This window comes from Maylandia zebra, linkage group LG3 (assembly GCF_041146795.1).
Source record: "Maylandia zebra isolate NMK-2024a linkage group LG3, Mzebra_GT3a, whole genome shotgun sequence".
NCBI classification, from domain to species: Eukaryota; Metazoa; Chordata; class Actinopteri; order Cichliformes; family Cichlidae; genus Maylandia; species Maylandia zebra.
The window spans coordinates 63,539,442-63,560,521 of NC_135169.1; the positions used below are offsets into that span (position 1 = coordinate 63,539,442).

General features: G+C 45.5%; 1 protein-coding gene across 2 annotated transcripts in view; it reads right to left on the reverse strand.

The window, feature by feature from the left end:
• Positions 1 to 17,526: 17,526 nt before the first annotated feature.
• Positions 17,527 to 21,080, reverse strand: part of LOC143416630 (uncharacterized) — a 28,336-nt gene continuing 24,782 nt past the window's right edge. For both annotated transcript variants that reach the window (XM_076882069.1, XM_076882070.1), the window contains exon 4: positions 17,527 to 20,983. In XM_076882069.1, the coding sequence (XP_076738184.1) occupies positions 20,351 to 20,983 (633 nt within the window). In that variant the 3' untranslated portion in view covers positions 17,527 to 20,350. The remainder of the gene's footprint in view (positions 20,984 to 21,080) is intronic.

The window sequence follows — 21,080 nt, forward strand, 5'->3', positions numbered from 1 at the left end:
GACTATCACGATCTCCGGCAGGTGTTCAGTAAAGACGAGGCGCTCTCACTCCCGCCTCACCGTCCATATGACTGTGCTATTGATCTGCTCCCGGGTGCTTCGCTGCCCTCTAGCAGATTATACAACCTGTCTCGCCCCGAAAGAGAAACCATGGAGAATTACATCCAGGAGTCGCTAACTGCAGGACGTATTAGGCCGTCATCCTCCCCCGTGGCTGCGGGTTTTTTCTTCGTGGGAAAGAAAGACGGGACGCTCCGCCCGTGCATTGATTACAGGGGGCTGAGCGACGTCACCGTCAAAAACAAATATCCCCTCCCACTCATTAGTTCTGTTTTTAACTCACTCCAGGGAGCTACTGTCTTCACCAAACTGGATCTGCGGAACGCCTACCACCTGGTACGGATACGTGAGGGCGACGAGTGGAAGACCGCCTTCAATACCCCACTAGGGCATTTCGAATATCTGGTGATGCCGTTCGGGTTAACGAACGCCCCAGCGGTTTTTCAAGCCCTAGTCAACGACGTGTTACGGGATTTCCTGAACGTGTTTGTTTTTGTTTACCTGGATGATATTCTGATTTTTTCCAAGACGCTCGAGGACCATCGCATCCATGTGAGAAGCGTGCTACAACGGCTGCTCAAAAATAGACTGTACGTAAAAGCGGAAAAATGTGAGTTCCACGCCTCATCCATTTCCTTCTTGGGCTACATCCTCGCTGGTGGGCAGGTGAAGACCGACCCGGTGAAGATCAAAGCGATATTGGAATGGCCGGTTCCGGAGACACGGAAGAAGCTTTAGAGCTTCCTGGGGTTTGCGAATTTTTATCGCCGTTTCATTCGAAACTACAGCCAGGTGGCCGCGCCTCTCACCCAACTCACCTCACCCAAGGTGTCTTTCACATGGTCCCCTGAGGCCCACGCAGCCTTCGCTAAGTTGAAGCGATTATTCACGTCCACACCCATTCTAACCCATCCTGACTCTTCTAAACAGTTTGTTGTTGAGGTTGACGCGTCTGATGCGGGAGTTGGGGCGGTTCTCTCCCAGCGGTCTGGGCCCCTGAATAAACTCCGGCCGTGCGCCTTTTTCTCACGCCGACTCACCCCCGCGGAGAGGAATTACGACATCGGCGACAGGGAACTCCTAGCGGTAAAACTCGCATTGGAGGAATGGCGTCACTGGCTGGAGGGGGCCGAACAGCCCTTCATTATATGGACAGATCATAAAAACCTACTGTACCTTAGAACCGCCAAGAGGTTGAATCCCCGTCAAGCTCGCTGGTCCCTATTCTTCGCCCGCTTCAACTTCACACTCTCCTATCGTCCCGGGTCACGAAACGTCAAACCCGATCCGCTCTCCCGTCTGTATTCCCCCGACAGTGAGGCGCCCCCCCCCCCCGCCACCATCCTACCAGCCACCTGCGTGGTGGGTGCTCTCACCTGGGAAATTGAGGAGACCATTTGCCGAGCGCTCCCGGGGGACCCTGACCCAGGGACTGGACCGCCAGGACGGCGCTTCGTTCCCGCCGCCGCCCGGGGAGCAGTCATCCACTGGATTCGCGTGCCACCCGGGCGTGAGCAGAACGGCGCGCCTCCTCAGCAGACACTTCTGGTGGAAATCGCTACTACAGGACGTGAGGGACTACGTGTCTGCCTGTGCCGTCTGCGCTCGTAATAAGTCATCCACGAAGCATCCCGTAGGTCAGCTCCACCCACTCACTACTCCCCACCGGCCCTGGTCTCACATCTCCCTCGACTTTGTTACCGGTCTCCCCACCTCTTCTGGAAAATGTGTCATCCTCACCGTTGTGGATCGGTTTTCTAAGGCCGCTCACTTCATCCCGCTAGCCAAGCTGCCCTCGGCTGCTGAGACTGCCCAAGCATTGATCACTGATGTTTTCAGGCTCCACGGAATTCCCCTGGACATTGTCTCCGATCGAGGTCCCCAGTTCACCTCACAAGTGTGGAGGACCTTCTGCTCCATTCTCGGCGCCAAGGTCAGTTTGAGTTCCGGTTTCCACCCGCAATCCAATGGGCAAACTGAACGTCTTAATCAGGAGCTGGAGACTATGCTGAGGTGCGTAGCCAGTCAAAACCCCTCCTCCTGGGTTACTTACCTGCCCTGGGTGGAGTACGCCCACAATACTCTCACCTCGTCTTCCACCGGCTTGTCTCCTTTCGAAGCGTCCCTCGGGTATCAGCCTCCGCTCTTCCCGGAAGAGGACCTGTCCCTCTCCGTCCCGTCGGCCTCTCATCACCTCCGGCGCTGCCAACGTGTGTGGCGCTGCACTCGCCGCGCCCTCCTGCGCGCGAAGGAACGACAGGCGCACTACGCCGTGCCCCAGCCCCTGACTACCAGCCGGGACAGGAGGTTTGGTTGGCTGCTGGGAATATCCCGCTCCGGGGCACGTCCCGCAAACTGGCTCCCCGTTTCATCGAGCCGTACGAAGTGGACCGGGTCATCAACCCGGTGGCGGTCAGGCTCCGGCTTCCGGCCTCTTGGCGTGTACATCCCACGTTCCATGTATCTCAACTTAAGCTGGTCCGCCTCAGCCCCCTGTGCCCTCCTTCCGAGCCCCCTCCTCCCGCCCGGCTCATCGGCGGCCATCCGACCTATGCGGTCCGGCGGATCCTGGATGCGCGCCGGCGCGGGCGCGGCTGGCAGTATCTCGTGGATTGGGAGGGGTACGGCCCCGAGGACCGCCTCTGGGTCCCGCGCTCCTTCGTTCTGGACCCTCGTCTAATCTCTGCTTTCCGTGCTTCTCTCCGCAGGCGGGGTCCCGGCCAGTCGCCTGGGGGCGACCCTTGAGGGGGGGGTACTGTCATGGTCCGCAGCCCGGCGTCTGGGGTGCTGTTGGGATGCCCACGCCCACGGGCGTGGCTGCTAACCCCACACCTGCACCCCATCCCAGGCGATCACCAGGTGGACTATTTAATCCTGCCCTACCTGCTGCTCCACGCCAGTCCGTAGTCGTCTCTCAGCGGTAACGTACACCTGCGGGAAAAACTCTTATGACAAACTCTCCATCGGAACTAACACTGTTTTTTTGCCCTGTGTACCCAGATCACAACTCGGCGTTTTTTACGAGCCACCTGCCTGTCCACCTGTCCGCCTGAGATTCAGATCACCATCAGCCTCGCTGTCTCGACCCCTTTGGAGCTCCCCCCCCTCTGGTTCACTCAGCCCGGCTATCACTGTGAGACACATACTCCACCTTCCCTGGTATGCTGCCTTTTTTTTCCGCACCCCAGTAATCTGTTTCTCTTTTTGTTTTACAGCCTCTCACAGCCCCGCTCTCGGCGTTCCCTGCGCGGTTCACCTTCCCAGTCCCTCGGTTTCTTCTGGTTCCATACGTTGTTTTTCCGGCTACCCTCACGGGACACCTTTAGTTGTAATAAAATGTACTTTCTTTATTCTCTCCTACCCTGGTGTGTGTGTTCTGCTACTGGGTCCAGCCTGCGCTCGGAACTTCGGTTCATGACAGTTTAAAGTTTTCTCTTCAGTTATTGTTCTTTCTGCTGCTTGGTTTGATGGATCTGAGAGCTTTTGTTTTTATTATTGTTATTATAATTATCATTAATATTTTACTCTCTAGAAGCTTTAAAATAGTGTTTGTGTTTGAAAAAATTGATTTAAGAATTGAACAGAAACATCTGTCCTTCTGAAAATCGCCCAAAGGCACGGAGACAAAGTCAAAGGATGCAACCTGTAACTTTCTCTTCCTTCATGTCAGGACCATCATCCATGATTTATATAAAATGCATATAGCAACAGTAGCACTTTAGTTTGGACTTTATGATTTCTGTAACTGGAAAATATTATTTTGTTTAAAGACAGAAGTGACCGCATAGTTGCAACATCAAAGGGAAATATTAATTAATTAGCATCAAGTATATTTGTTGCTTAAGCGTTTGCACTATAACTTAAGTAGGATTATAACTTTTAAGGAAGGAAAGATTTCAGATATTTAGTTCACTGCTTCAGTTATTTTATATGAAATTAAAACATTTACGTTGGTCAAATATGATGCTCTAAATCAAATAAAAGTTTGAAAATAAATGATGTATTTTTAAATGCTGCAACAAATGTTCACAAAAAGTAACTATAATTAAAACCAGTTAAACAAAATCAAATGTTTGAATCATGCTTAACCAAATGCCAGGCTGGAGAGCTGAACCTAAAGTATACGTAGAAAGATTTCAACATGTGAGCAGTTTTTAATGTTTTTATCACATATAAATGTCACAGCAGTGGGTCCTGGCCCAATGCTTTGTGTTTTTGGTTTTCTTTGACTCTTGTTTGTCTTGGTTTTTGTTCTTCTTATTTATCAGGCTCTCAGTAATCTTAGTTCTCCCTCCCTCAGTGTTCATTTCAGCCTGTGTTTAGTTTCTGTTCCCGTGTCCCACGTTTCATCGTTTCATGTCGAGTCAGCCCTGTCTCTCTGTTTCCTGTGTCTCCCCAGTCAGCCCCGCCTCCCTCGGGCACTCATGTGTGATACAGAGTAATAAACCTGACTACATTTGCTACACTCTCTTTATTACCTGTTACTTTAAAATTCATACACTAATTATGTCTGCCCATCTCTCTAATGTGAAGGTCAAAGGTCAACATCCCAGTGACATAAGAATAATCCCAAAGGGGCAAAGGCAGCGGTTAATTTAGCACATTTAGCATTAAGGGTACAGCAAGGATATACTTTTACTTATTGTGGCAGGGGTGTGGTCTCTGGCCTGCTGCAGTGGAGGCTGGTGGCGGGACGTTGGACGGCACAGGTGATGGAGCTCATGACTCTCCCCTTTATAGTGACGGAGGAGACTGGCGTGGGGGAAGCGTGTAGTGGAGGAAGCCGAGGAGAGAGCTGGTTTCTGGCTACAAAGACGGCGTCAAACCAGAAAAGATTGCTCGTGGTCAAATAATGTGTCAATCACCTGTGAATCAAACTGTGTGTGGCTCAGTTCATGTCACAGTGTTGTTTAGTATATCTTCACTTGTCTCACTCTCCTTCTGTTCTGTCCATCAGGACGATCCTCAGCACTTACACAGATCCTCCATCGATGTTTTGGATCCAATCAGTGATCAGTTCTACGAGGAGGCCTGGATGTTCACCAGCGCTCGCTACACCTCCATCTACCAGAAGGTGAGTGTACTCCTTTGTACTCAGATTAACATTTTACTTCTTAAAATACATTTTCATATATGAGCTTTCTATTATTTCATGGGCCATTTAATCAATATTAAAATTACAAGCATATCAACAAAGGTGAAGCTGGTTTTTTCCACTTGCTGTCACACAGTCATGGAGGAATACAATAAATACATAATCAGTCATAGATCCTGAACAATGACATTAAAAGAAAGTCTGTGGCTCTAAAAACTAAACAGTATAAAGACATGCTCCAAGCTGCTGTTTCTCTCCTACTCCTCTAGGTTTTCCACTGTCGGCCATCCAGCGATGCTGGAGGGCTACCTGGCCAATGCTGGCCTACACAAAGAGGTCCTGGCTCGAAGGAGCCGAAGAAGATCCTTGCCTTCCTCGTCAGTTTCCTCTTCAGTTCCTATCCCAACAAAACCTTCTTGCACCTATTAGCTCCAAAGAGGCTATGGTGCCCGTGGAGGTCTGGACCTGAGGCCTGTGCTCATCACATGGATAGAAAAAACTCTGACACCATTCTGGAGGTCTGATGGGACTCTGACCAAAACACAGATGAAATAAAACTTGTGGCTGGAGCTTTTAAAATTACTTTTTCACCTCTTGGATTAATGCTCATGATTGCATGGTAGCAAGACAGCATCTCCCCAAGGTGAAACTCTCAGGAGACATTTACTCTTAAACTGTAATCTGGTTGAGACTACTTGAGGAGATCTTAGTAGCGAGTATGTGGATTTAGTCTCTTCACCAACAGCAGACAGACCCATGCCAAGAAAGCAGACATGTTCTCAAAGAAAGCCGAGAGCAGAGATTGGAAAAAGCTAAAAAGAAAAAGCTGCAGCTTCAGACGACTATCTGCCTGTAAGGCTGAAAAAGTCCAGTTACGCTCTATTTTGGAAAAGCTCCCAGTTTTGGTAACCTGGACTTTTATTTCCCCTCTTCTGCTACAGATGTTGACTGTGACCTCAGAGGCCAACTGGACCACACAGCTGCAGCAGGAGTGAGGGAGAGGAGTCTTCATCCAGCTTCAAAGAAAACATCCAGGTAAAGTGACGTGGATCAGCGGATAAAGCCGTCTCCACTTTCAAAGGAGATCCTCTGAGAGAGAGACTCTCTGAGCCATTTTAGCCTCAAATTATAGGACTTTATAGTACAGCAACACTTTTAAAGGACAAAAATAACATAAACTGTGACTGTAATACAAACAAAGTATTGCATGTGTTTTTAAAAGTGTTCCTCCGATGGGCAGGATATCACTATTAGACTGTCCCACCAGCCAACTTCAACAAGAGACCACAGCAGCATTCAGTGATCAGCACAGATGTTCCTCTAACACTCAGCATCTGATCCCTGTTGGTCTGTGTGCTTCTGCTTTTGCTCAGTTAGAAACCCTGCAGCAACCCGACCCAAAACTGTGTCTTCTTGTTCGCCTCAACGTTGAAGTGTCAAACGTCCAACATCTGGAAAGGAAACCACGCCAGTGTACTGTGATGTTTCACCAACATGTGGCAGACGCTGGTCCTGCCTTTCATGCTGACATCAGCAGAGAGCCCCGCCTACCTCAAAGCCTCCCCTGTCATGTATTGATCAGGATGATTATGAAGATGAGCGAGTGCAAATAAGACTGTAAAAGTCCACGAGCAGAATGTTTGGATGCTTTCTAATGATTCATGAATATCATGAGAGTGTTTGTGTGTTTTGTCTTTTCTTTGCTGACGTTTGTTACTAACAAAGACAATTTACGCTCTGTGTGTGTTTTCATCCTTACCAGCCGCACTCTAACTGCAATGAAGGAAACAAACTGTAGAAATGGTCGACTCAGTGACTTCATAAAATATTGAAGTGGTTCAGGTAGAGCCAGTTTTTAAATGACCATGAACACTGACCGTATTGTATCTGTACAGCATGTTTTTCTATTAGACAGATTTGTAACAGAGGCCTTGCTCTCAGTAAGTTTGAAGTCATTTTCTGATTTATTTTGTAATCTCTGATCTTTGTGTATCCTGCTCAGTTTGCGTGCTGCCTGTAGGAGTTTCTGTCTTTGTATTTGAAGATAATTCATTGAATATACTCAGCTGCTTCCCTTTGGTGCCTCACACATCACTGAAGTTTTTCAGTGTCCAGTTATTTGTTTTTAATAGCTGTTTGAATTCTCTGTATGTTTGACCCTGTAGACTGTTTAATGGACTGCTCGTCTTCCTGTTTGTAACCACTGCCTGTTCAGGACTAAAGATTTGGATTTGGATCTGTACAAAGGATGTAAACACTTGATTACAAAGGAGATCTCAGCTGTGTTGTTATGGATGGACTTCAACGTATTTGTTAAAAAAGAGAATAAAGCAAAGTGTTTTAGCTGTTTGGGAGTTTTTGTTTGATTCGATTCAGTTTTATTTCTATGGAGTCAAATAATAAGAAAGGCTCTAGAACAGCCCTGAGTTTGTCCAGGTGACACTCCTCTGAAGAACAAAGACAAAGAGGAAGAAGGGGATTCGTTTTCAAGTCTTGTTTCTTTCAAAATAAAAGCTGAAATGTTTTGGAAGCATGATAATATTTTCAGCCAGGATGCCGTCTCCAAGGAGACCTGCACCTCAGCGCTGAGCTCCACATCACGCCCTGTGAAAGCACAGATATAAATCTGCTGCAGTGAGAAGAACTTTACCCAACACAAGTGTAGAAGTAGACATTTGACTTTACCTACAACCTGTTAACAACAAAGCTTTCATTGCCTCTGTTGTTGATGTCATGTAGGACTAATCATACTTCACATCAGCCATGCACACGTCAGAGGATCTCCAGGCTTTCAGTAATAAAGCCAAGCAGATGATGTGAACATAGCAATAGTAAAACATGCATCATAATCAGCTGTATGTGTCGACTATGTGGCACCTCAGTCTTGTTGGCATGAAGAAAAGTTGTGTAACATGTAGCATAAGGGCTGCAAAGACATCATGTAGACAGCAGTCGTCTGTTAGTCGTAACGTATCTCCTGTTAAAGAGTTAAATGTGCGTTCTCCATCTCTGTCCTCTCACAGCTCGCCGTACACCAACTCCAGCTGTGGTAACCATGGCTGTGCCCATCAACACGCTGAAGCTGAGACGCCACCCGTCACTATGGCGACTCCAATAGGGTTACCTGTCAGCTGTGGACGCATGAAAGGAAAACAGCAGAAACACAGACATGTTTACTGGAACATTTCCTATTGACAGCTTTATGGAAAAGTGGGTTTAAACACTTTTATATTTATTACTTTGTTTTTTTATGGATTTATTGTGAAAGGAATTTCAAAGTTTTAATTTGACCTTTCCCCTGTTTTTCATACAGACTGGAGACGAATGGATGGTGCTTTCTTTGTTTGTCTAAAGATAATGAATAAAACTCTACACACATCTTAAACCACCCTCCTTTCTATATATTTTGTTATATAAATGGAAAGTATATAAGACACAAACTGAGCTTATATGATACTAAGGACCCTGGAGGTCAGTCCACCTTTATAATTCAGCACAGCCTGGAGTCTCTTAGTCAAGCTTGTTTGTGTTTTCTGTGAGGAAGTTTTCAGCAGCAGCTCTTTTCTTGGATGTTGGTTCCCTTTGTTTCCATCCTCTGTTAAGATGTTTCAGTAATGTTGAGGTCTGGGGAGGCCAATCCATGGCTGACGTCCTGTGATGCTGCATTAGCAGTTTGTTCATAGTGAAAAATGAAGCCACTGCCAATCAGACATTTGCACAGTGGATCAACTTCTGATGGTACTGTCCTGAATTCCACACCTATAATATGTTTGCACATACTGATGAATATGTGCAGCTGATTTTCAGTCCAGTTCCTGTGTGACAGACGCCAGTCTTTCTGCCTGTGTCCTTCCTTAACAATAGAGCCATCCTTCCACTGAGACTGTTTCTGATGAGGCTTCACTGAGCAGTAGATGGATCCCTCAGCTCATCTAATCGTCCTATTTCTAACACATGACTGTCAGAAACTGTTAATCTGCTGCAGCTCTTTAACTCCTCCACTTCTTTTTTTGTAATCTCTTAGTTTCCTCATCTTTTAAGGTGGCACTGCACACCAGATCCAAAGTCAACATGCTGTTATATAATGGAGTTGAACCTGTAATGGAGTTTGATTTAAACCAATCAGCAATTAAGTGAATGATGATGAGCAAAGATGGTGGAGGTGGTGGATGAAGACCCGGACAGCTGTGGTTGGCTCCTCGTATAGAGCAGAGTGAGGTTGTGTTTGCACATTATTATAAAACCATGTTCACCATATATTTTAGCTGCAGACAATAACATTATTTCTTTGCTGTGGTGATTTTATTCCACTTTGGTAAAATGGAAAACCATCATTTCTTGCTGTAATTCACACATTATTCCAAGAGCCTCAACACGAGCCTTGTAGTCCGACCATATATAGACAAATCAATAGTTGTGTTTGTAACAGCTCATGAACATGAATCGTTCCACATTACTTTAAAATCATTGTAAACTAAACTGGAATAAATGAGTGTTTATATATAGTTTTGTCTCAGCTGTTCATACACAGTGTTTCAGTTCTTATCAGAGTCCCACCGTCTCACTGTGGTGAACCTTTAGCTCTGTTGTAAGCGTGTTGTTAGACCAGGTTTCCCTCATTTAAAAATAATCTCTCATTAGAAATGGACATGATGTCTAAGACATAGAAATGCTTATTATGGGTTCACTTGATGTCACTGAAAAGATGCACATGGGTAACGTGCAGGCCATCCAGCTCCGAGGTTTATCTCCTCACCTCGAGTCTGCGACACTCTCTCCGTGTCCTCTCAGATAAGGGCGCGCACATTTCTGCACCATCTTCTAAATTACAAAGAGCGATTCACAAAACAGAAGCTCACAAAACACTCATCACAAACCAAAAATGGCTCCACTGAGCGTCAAACTGTCACCAGAATTTACTGATAATCTAAAGACTCACAGAACTCATTTTGTCTCATTGTGCCTTAGTTTGAGACATAAGTGCATGATCATAATACTGTGTAGTTAGATGAGACAGAGCTGATGCTTGCTCTTAATTATCCTCTTCAGCAGTGGAAGCTACCATGGATAGAAAGACTATGACTCATCTTAAATCTCAAATCTTTGTCTCCAAAGAGCTGCTGATGTGTCCGATATGATCCACAAGCTTAAACTAGGATTATAAGTGTGTGCAGTGATGTGTGTGAAACCTCTGAGGACTCACACGTGTGTGCTTCAGCCCACACACACATATGAAGCACTGCGACCTCACACAGAAGTGTTTTACACATCCAACCTGAATCCTGATCATTTCTACAGTTTATTAAGTTCAGCTTCACCTGAACATCAGTGATGAAGCTGCTCTGACTCCATCACAGCTCACAGCTGTTGGAATGAGTCAAACAATGAAGAAGGTTCAGAAACAGCTGATGATTTTACAGAAACATGATGCAAACATGAAAATGGACACATGATTTTTTATTAACAGACACTGTTTATGTTTCACTGTGCATGACGTCATCAACACTGACACCAGGGGGCGCTCATCACCAGCCTGAGGAAGTGTGATAATGGGGGGAGACGCAGTGTTGTGTGTACTACAGTCGGACAGAAGGAAAAACTTCCTCCTGAAAACATTTTCATCCTTCCCAAAAGTGTTTGAGTCAAATGTTACAAATATATAAATACAATAAAACACAGGGTCTTACATAAAATTAGTGATGTAGTTGTGCACTGAGCACCTTTCCAATGTTCCTTCCTCAGATGAGTCCAGCTGCTGAACACATTAACATCTGTATGTAAATGTAGCCGAGAACCAACCTGAGCACTGCTGGGAAAATACAAAGGCAACCATCAAAGTGCTGTATTATCTTATTTATTCTGAATGTTGACTTAGATCCACACCACGATTTATGAAACTATAGAACTAAAATAACAACAATCGTCTGCTTCTTTAAAATTTCTTTCATTACATCAAACCAGTGAAAACTGAAAAAAACAAAGAGCTGTTAGCATGTTTAGACCAACTTTGAGACAGAGACTGTAAAGTTCTGCACCTTAAATCCTGCCTGTGTTCCTGCAAATGATTCACACTGAAAGTATCTTAGTTTAGTATTGAGTGAGCCACAAAGCAGCCTGATAGCTTTAAAACAGGAAAAGTAAATGAAATTGACAGTTTCAGTGTAGCTGGATCTATTATTGGGGGGTCATGGCCCCCGTAACCCCGCCTGGTCCTGAGGTCAAATCCACCATCTTTGTTTCAGAGCTTCATGTTCTCCCGTGTTTGTGTGCGTCCTCTCCGGTACTCCGGCTTCCTCCCACAGTCCAAACACATGCAGTTAGTGGGGTCAGGTTAGCTGTGAGTGGTTGTGTCTCTGTGTTATTCCACCTTAATAAATGACTTCCTGTTAGCATGAAGTGCTTCTGTAGGACTGATGTCATTTTCATGGTTGGATCATTTAAATGAAGCTGGACTCAGATGCAGTAAATAAGCTGATTGATCATTAATGAATAAAGCTGGTCAAACACATCACGTGGACACATGTGATTGTGTGTTGTAGTATTGATCCCAATGCTGGTATCAGTCCTGGATCAATAACACTGGATGGATGCGTTCAGCATGGAGCCCTGAGCTGTGTTACAGACAAACATGGAAACTGACAGGTCTGTGTCATTCACAGTCTGTAACACTTCTAAACAACAGAGGCTGACCCAAGTGCCTCAGAGCCAGGCACGCTCACATCACAGCTCTCTAAATAAGCCAGTTTCAAAATAAGAGCTGAAAGCTGTGTTTGCTTGTGTTAGCTTATTATTGTGGAGACTAACATTCAGTGATCATGTGTTCAGACTCATAATGATTACTCTCAGAAATCCTCATCTTTGTATTTACTGTGTGTTGGATCAATAACTGAGATTCATGGTATCACACAGCTGTGCTGCTGCTGATGTCAGCACATCTGGAACAATACGAGGTATCTGCTACCAGACTGAGCAGGACGTGAGACCTGTGGACTGTTTAAAGCTGTCCCTCCACAGCTCACTCAGACCTGATCCACACCTCAGTGATATTCTCTGACTTCCTCAGTAGAGACAGAAACCATTCAGATCTGGGACCATCAGCTGACTGATGATGTCACACAGACTGTGTTTTTCAGGAACAGTGATTCTGATGTGAGCCTGCTAGCTGACAGCAGACCTGATGAAAGCACATGTTCACATCTGTGAGGACAGACTGGACTCTTTGACTGCACCTTGGTTCTCCTCAGAGGTCTGTACAGGAGCATGTCCACCCCCACTGAAGATCTCAGTCACTGTGAAACATAGAAAGCTGCTTGTGTGGCCTCTGCCTCACATGTAGATACAGCTACAGGCTTCTCTGTCAGTCAGACTGAAACAGTGTCCTGATGCTGCATCATTCAGCTCTGTGCCCCAGTCAGCATCACTGGGAGCTACCAGTGTTTCTGCCCTTTTCCTGTAACACTACACTCAGCACAGGCTCAGCTGGTATCCAGTGTTGGACTTTGGCTTCAGCTGCTGTGATAGATCCTCTAACATAGATCAGCTCTGCTACATGTTGTTAGATAAGTGCAGCTGCTGTCATGTCCTGATGTTTCTCTGGCTCAGCAGCTTCTCCATCAGAGGTTCACATGGAGCTGATCCAGTATCTCCAGTAACTGTGTTCTGTGCCTCACTGGTTCATCCTTCTGTCTGTGTGACGTCAGTCAGATGTTGAAGTTAAACTCTGTAATCTTCACTGTGTCACAGAGTTCAGTGAGTCCCGTTATTCACAGTATCAATCAGATCATCAGAGAACAGCTGATCAGCAATCAGTGGTGCCAACAGCGCCTCCTGTGGTGAGAGGATGCAATAATGCAATGTAGCATTTTTCCACTCAACACTTGCAGTCATGGAAACTGTCTGTTGGATCTGTGTGACGTTGCTTTCTTGGTTAGAGTTCCTCACAAATGTCCAGATGATTCTTCTAATGAGGCGTCGACCATGTTTGCAGCTCTTTGGAAGAAAACGTCGCCCTTTGCCATCCTTACTTTTCTTTGACTTCTTCAAATGCAGCTGAACTCCAGCTGGTATTTTCTTGGACTTTGCAGCTGTTTCTGGTCATCAGTTCATTCCTGCAAACCTCTGAAGCTGAACAACAATGATGCTGCATTGCTGGCTGATCCCAAAAGGTTGATTCTGTTCATCTGGACCTTTTCAGAAACGTTTGCTCACTGATCAGGTGACTTCTTCAGTCTCAGCTGACTGCAGCTTTACAACCTTACAAACAGCACATTTGCACAATGACTGAAAGCAGCAGCACCTGATATATATGATACTAATATAATACATATACATATATAATCCATACTAATGATGAAGGAACTGAGCTCACAGTCCATTGTTCATTCAGTGAACTACTCAGTTTATTTTGGGCCTCAGAAATGCTCACTCTGTTTGTACATCACTGTCAGCAATAGACTCATTCTGCTGTGTGGACAGGAACACATGTGACATCACTTCCTGTTTGTTTGTGACTGAAGAGGAAGAAGTTTACAAGGAATCATTTAGAAGAGTTTCAAACATCAACTGATTGAATCCATGAATCTGAAAACGTGTTTGTGAGTGAAAGAGACAGACATGTACAGACTGAACTATCTGTTCAACAGTCAGAGTGTTTCTGTAACAGGAGACACTCTTTACACTCCACTCAGCACAGGGACACTGAGGCACCAGGAGACCAGACCCAAAACCCAGGATAAAGAGTTTGAGTGAATGTGGTGTTGAAGGTGTGGAGGTGGATCAGAGTGTCAGAGGAGACTCTGTAGAAGGACAGAGTGCCAGCAGGACAGTCCACATACACTGCTGCTCTGTTAGAGACAGAGGAGGAGGAGGAGGAGGAGGAGGAGATGGATGTTCGACTGTTATTGTGCCTGACAGAATAAGGACCATCATCAGAGCAGCTCAGACTCCAGGACTGATCATTGTATCCAAACACACAGTCATCTCTGCGTCCTTTCCTTCTGATGCTTCTGTAACTCACTGATATACAAACGTTTCCTCTCCACTCGACCTCCCAGTAACAGCGACCAGTCAGACCATTTCTACACAGCAGCTGAGGAACATCAAATCTGTCTGGATGATCAGGATATGACTGAACCTCCTCCACACGTGTCACCTTCCTGTTGTTGTCAGACAGTTGGAGCTTTGTGTGCACTGTGTTTGTGTCGATTGTGAGTTGACAGGAATCTGATGGAGAGAACAAACACAATCCAGCTGCAGTTATTGATCCATCATCTGTTCATTGATTGACACTTTGATGATGACTCCTGACATGATGAAGATGGTTGAATGTGTGCTGCTTTGTTTTCATGAATCCCATTAAAAACACACTTACACTTCCTCAGACCTGGTCTCAACCATCGGACTCCAGCAGGCTCCACCCTGAAAGGAGGAGGGGGGTCAGAGCAGCACAGTCAGCATGCACACATGGACATTACATGGCTCTCACACACACACTGTTACACACTGAGCTCAAAGCTCGGCTCCACTGTTTTATTCAAAGAAATCTACATTTATTTATCAGCACATTTAAAAACAGCTTGAGCCAAAGTGCTGCACAGAGTAGAGAGAAAATAGGAAACATACACAGTAATGACTATAAAGACTGGTCAGGATTGAAAGCTACAGAGTACAAATGTGTTTCCAACCGGCTTTTAAAAATGTCCAGTGTTGGTGACGACCTGATGTGAAGGGCGACTGTTCCAGAGTTTGGCTGCAGCCATCGATAAAGCTCACCTCTGTTTTTACGTCTAGTTCTGGTCAGAAGCTGCTTATCTGCAGACCTGAGGGCTCCACTTGGATTCTTTTGTTAAAGAGAGATAAGATGGAGCCAATCCATTCACAGATTTAAAGACAACCAGATCTGGAAGTGGATTCTACCACGTACTGGTAACCAGTGGAAAAAGCTGGTGATGGGTCGTCTAGCACAGACCCACCGCTGGAACCAGACAATTGATGAGGGAGAGAACTGTGACAGCGCCGTTCCTTCACTTGACCTCAGTCGCTCTCGTCTGCTCCCTCGTAACACTGCTCTTTATTGAGCTTACATGAATATGCACAAGTTCATTATGACGTCTTACACAGGTATGAACAAAGAGTACCAGTCTGTGCATAGTGTGTGTGTGTGTGTGTGTGTGTGTGTTCCAGATGTGACCCTGTGACCCCAAAGCTGGTGCTAAGAGTCCAGCGGTCCCCCTAACAAAGGGCTCTTATACTTAACCAGACACAGAGTAGGTGTCCTCCTACACCAGGGGTCTCAAACTCGCGGCCCACGGGCCAATTGCGGCCCGCAGGACGATAGTTTTTGGCCCCACCTTAATGTGAAAATGTAATGTTAGTTTGATAATGTATGACACTTTACAGTGTTGTGGGCGGAGCTGAATTAACCCACCAATCAGGGTGGGATATGGATCTCAGGGGACACCAGCCGGGCTTGATGCAAGCAGGGAAACATTTCTCAATGAGTCAAAGTTCCAGCAGCGTTGCCCTGGAGTGTTTCTTTCTTTCCTGTGCCTGGCTGGCTTCCTCCTTTCTATTGGGCAAACGCCGACATTCGCCCCAGCGCGCTGCGTTCACAACACTTCAAAAAAAGTTGTTTTTTTAAGTTGCTGCCCAGAGGGACGTTATACGTATATAGATTTATACACACGTCAGTGGGATTTAAAGTTATTTTTCCACAGAGAGAGATCTCATATTAACTCTCACAGTGATGCGTAGGCGGCGGGATAAAAGAAAAGTCATGAACTCAATGCAGCCCAATTTAGTCTGCAGTCACATAGCGACGTCCCGCCACTTCCTCCACTACACGCTTCCCCCACGCCAGTCTCCTCCGTCACTATAAAGGGGAGAGTCATGAGCTCCATCACCCTCACCTGTGCCGTCCAACGTCCCGCCACCAGCCTCCACTGCAGCAGGCCAGAGACCACACCCCTGCCACAATAAGTAAAAGTATATCCTTGCTGTACCCTTAATGCTAAATGTGCTAAATTAACCGCTGCCTTTGCCCCTTTGGGATTATTCTTATGTCACTGGGATGTTGACCTTTGACCTTCACATTAGAGAGATGGGCAGACATAATTAGTGTATGAATTTTAAAGTAACAGGTAATAAAGAGAGTGCAGCAAATGTAGTCAGGTTTATTACTCTGTATCACACATGAGTGCCCGAGGGAGGCGGGGCTGACTGGGGAGACACAGGAAACAGAGAGACAGGGCTGACTCGACATGAAACGATGAAACGTGGGACACGGGAACAGAAACTAAACACAGGCTGAAATGAACACTGAGGGAGGGAGAACTAAGATTACTGAGAGCCTGATAAATAAGAAGAACAAAAACCAAGAAAAAAAAGAGTCAAAGAAAACCAAAAACACAAAGCATTGGGCCAGGACCCACTGCTGTGAGCATCATATTTGACCAACGTAAATGTTTAAATAATATAAAATAACTGAAACAGTGAACTAAATATCTGAAATCTTTCCTTCCTTAAAAGTTATAATCCTACTTAAGTTATAGTGCAAACGCTTAAGCAACAAATATACTTGATGCTAATTAATTAATATTTCCCTTTGATGTTGCAACAATGCGGTCACTTCTGTCTTTAAACAAAATAATATTTTCCAGTTACAGAAATCATAAAGTCCAAACTAAAGTGCTACTGTTGCTATATGCATTTTATATAAATCATGGATGATGGTCCTGACATGAAGGAAGAGAAAGTTACAGGTTGCATCCTTTGACTTTGTCTCCGTGCCTTTGGGCGATTTTCAGAAGGACAGATGTTTCTGTTCAATTCTTAAATCAATTTTTTCAAACACAAACACTATTTTAAAGCTTCTAGAGAGTAAAATATTCATGATAATTATAATAACAATAATAAAAACAAAAGCTCTCAGATCCATCAAACCAAGCAGCAGAAAGAACAATAACTGAAGAGAAAACTTTAACCTTGTAGACTTCATTATGTTCCAGCTGCTCTACAGACGCTGTGACCTCGAACTTAAGCAGGTCGTAAAGTATGTGCAGCTCAATAACTTCATAATCAGACCCTGTGGTATTTAGGCAGCAGAACAACTAAGAATAACAACTACAAATAATGTTTTTAGGTTTAGAAATCAGTCCAATAACAAGGTGTGTAACATCTAGCAGGGTGACAGAAAAACCCAGGGTAACTTCTAAGGACCTCAACGTCTCTCTCACATTGTGTTTTTTAAACATGTTTCCATTCGTAATACGTTCCCCTGTGGGGGGGGGGGGGGGGGGGGGGGGGCTCTAGGCGGGGAGGGGGAAGTAACAAAAGTGACCGGGTCAGAAAAAAGAGTCAAGGAGGCAAAACAGTTAAATAAAACAGTTTTATTGAAGTAATTCAACTAAAAGAGACGGACAAGCCGCTATCACCATAAGAGTAACACAAACAAAACTCAGGCGTTGGTCAGTAATGCAAAATGTCAAAAGGAAAACGCAGCTCACTAGCTGAAAACCACAAAACACAGCTCACCAGCTGGAAACACCGCAAAAACACTCAGCTCACTAGCTGTACCCACACAAATGGCACTCTGGCCCAGAGCTCACCCTGCTCTGGGCTTAAATACCTTTAATTGCTGATGGGAGTCAGCTGTACAGGAGGGAAAGGTGGCACCTCGGGCAGGAGGTAGTGGGACACTCCCACACAGGCATCCTCAGGAGAGAGAGAGGCCCTGCTAGGGCCGTAACACCCCCTCCCATAAATGCAAACCCATGGTTTGTCAAATTTACGATAACACAAAGTGAGTCCATAGCCGTTTCATGAAGAAATTGCAGGCTTTCCACCTACCAAACCCCATAGCACCGGTTAGGCATTGCCTGCGGGAGCTGCCAATCCCATCTCAGTGGGTTCACAACATTCCCAGAGAGTGGCCCCAAACCCTTGAAACAGTGTCCCATGGGATAGCCAGGGCTTCGAACTATCACGTGTGGAGAACCCAGCAGGCAGCTAGCAGGCTTCGCTGAAACACAGACATACTTGTTAGCAAGGGGTGCAGATCTGAAGGGTGGTTTTGAACATGAACCGGAGAAAGGATCAACCAGCGGCAGCTCAGGGTTAGTTGGCCTCGTACACTGATTACGGGGTGCTACCAAGCAATTATGCTCCAGGTTTAGCCTTTCCGTAGGTCTGGCAAGCTTGTCAGTTTGAGAGCCTTTTCTCAAAACAGGCCCCTTTTGTGTTGAGTGGGCTTTCTGTTTGAGTGCCAGTTTGACACAATTGGCAACCACATGGCCAGGCTTGTGACAGAAAAAACACAGTTTGGGCCTAGGTCTTAACACCATAACTGCATTTTCCTTCTTAGCTGGCCCACTTTTACCTGTCCAGGCTGCGCTATAGTGCAGAGGGATATCCTGTCCTACCGCACTTGCTGAATGAGTCAGCTTAAACTCATCTGCCAGGGTGGCAGCTTGCTGTAGAGTTGTAACCCTCTGTTCACTTAAATAAAGGGCCACAGACTTAGGGACAGAGTTTTTAAAATCCTCCACCAGCATAAGCTCACGTATGGACCCCACATCATTAACCTGGCTTGCCGCACACCACCTATCAAAGAGCCTCGCCTTCTCCCTGGCGAAGTCAAGATAGAACTGTCCCTGCGCCAACTCCAACCCTCGAAAATGCTGCCTATAGGCCTCAGGTACCAGTTCATAGGCTTGGAGGATGGCACTTTTGATCTTTCCATAAACCAGGCCGTCCTGCCTAGACAGACCAGAACACGCTTCTTGAGCCTTACCTGTCAACCGACACAGCAACATCACCCCCCACACATCTTGAGGCTACTGCAGTGCAGTTGCCAGGCGTTCGAACACACTGAAAAAGCTGTGAACACTGGATTCACAGAAGTCTGGAACCAGGTGAATGTTATTGCTCACAAACAAGCCTCTAGACACCTGTACACTAGCAGCTGTGTCAACCATTTTGGGGATGGTGAAGAGTTAGCAAAACACAACCTAATTAAGACAGTTAACAGACCACACACAACTTACTTTAGCTGACCAACGTACCTCCCGCCACACACACGTTAACAAAACAACTTACCCAGTTCCAAAACCTTGCCCTGTCTATCTTCCGGAGCGTGCTGGGCTCGAGGCAACTTTAAAGGCAGAACTTCAGCGACCGGAGCCCTGAATTGCTTACCCCCGACAGAGAATTAATCCCCACCCAGGATTACTCCAAAAACAACAAAGGCAAAAAAACAAAAGAGTGCCCGAAGGAGGAACTTAAAAAGCTCAGCTGGGCACTCACCTACCTTAACTGGGAAGTTATTAATCTCTAAAAGGTGCCAAAGCAAGATAATCAAAAAGAAAACCAAATCCAACACACAACTCCCTTTTCAAAGATCACGGACGAGCCCCCACTTGTTACGTTCCCCTGGGGGGGAACGTCACTTTGGGTTAGCTGGGATAAGTGATGGATGGAGGGAATTTTACTTCAGCCACAGAAATCCTAAACAGGAAGGAGGAGCAGAGTTACAGTGGATCAGTATCCAGCAGGGAAACAAGGTTTATTTCAATTTCTTGGCCATGAGTGAGATTTACTGAGTGGGCAAATTAGGGAGACGACACCATCAGATCCCGAGCCCTCCATGTGTTAATCAAGAGACGGCTGCTGTGCTACATCCATAAATAATGAATAAATTAGGAGCTAAAGCTGAAAGGACAGTTTATTTGTACCATCTTCACATAAACACATTCAAGAACATCACAGATGAAGAAACATTAAAAACTTCCACACTACATAAAGCAAGAAAAATAGTTTTTCTTTCAGGTGGTTTCAGAAAAACAGAAACATCAAACATCTCCAAGACTCTCTTTGAAAGAACTAAAAACCTTTGTTCTCATGGTCCAATCATGAGTGAACTCCCCGATGAAGCCTTGTGTGCTAAAACATGTCAGAGTTTTAAAGGTTAAACATGAGTTTCCAAAACGTTTTGCTGGAGAACAATGAACTATTTGACTGAGTTTCAATCATTTACAGACGAGCAAAACCAGGACAGAGAAAAAAGGACAAAACTGACTCAGTAAAACAACAGAAAAGAAGATCCCATGTAGATCTGTATTATGTAGAAGTTCATCCCAGCAACCAGTTCAGTTCAACACAAGTTTAAATGATTCTATCTGAACTCTGTGGAGCCTGATCTCAAGCTTTTTGAGTCTGACCAGAGGATCTTTCTGTGTCTTCAGATTCACTGTGATCCAGTGATGGGAGTGATTTCAGCCCTGAGTGATCACGCTGATGTTTGCACAGAGCAGACAATGAGGTGAATGTTTGGGCACATTGGTAACAGTGAAACAGTTTATTAGTAACGTGGGATCGTTTGTGTGCAGAGTATGAACTGAGATTCCTGAAGCTCTTGTCACACTGGTCACAGCTGTAGTTTCCTTCCATGTGTGCACGTTCATGAATGTTACGATTACCTGACTGTGAGAAGCTTCTCTCACAGTGTCTGCACTTGTGTGGTTTCTCTCCTGTGTGGACTCGTTTGTGTGTTTTAAGGTCCCATGCAGTGGTGAAGGATGACCCACACTGATCACAGAGGTGCTTTTTAACCCCACTGTGAATCAGTTCATGTTTTTTTAACTCACTTGGTGTGGTGAAGCTTCTCTCACATTCTTTGCAGTATTTCAGTTTGTCTCCAGTGTGTCTACGTTGATGTAGTTTTAGGGTCTTTTGCCGACTGAAAGTTTTTCCACAGAGGTCACAATGAAAGTCTTTCCCACCACAACAGTGATGACAGGGTTGAGAACTGGATCCATCTGTGTCGCTCTGCTTCTAAACAAAGACACAAAGACAGTGTAAGTCAGTCCTTCAACATTTGTATCCTGAACGTCGCCTGAAATAAAGAGCATCTCTGCAGACGTCCAACTAC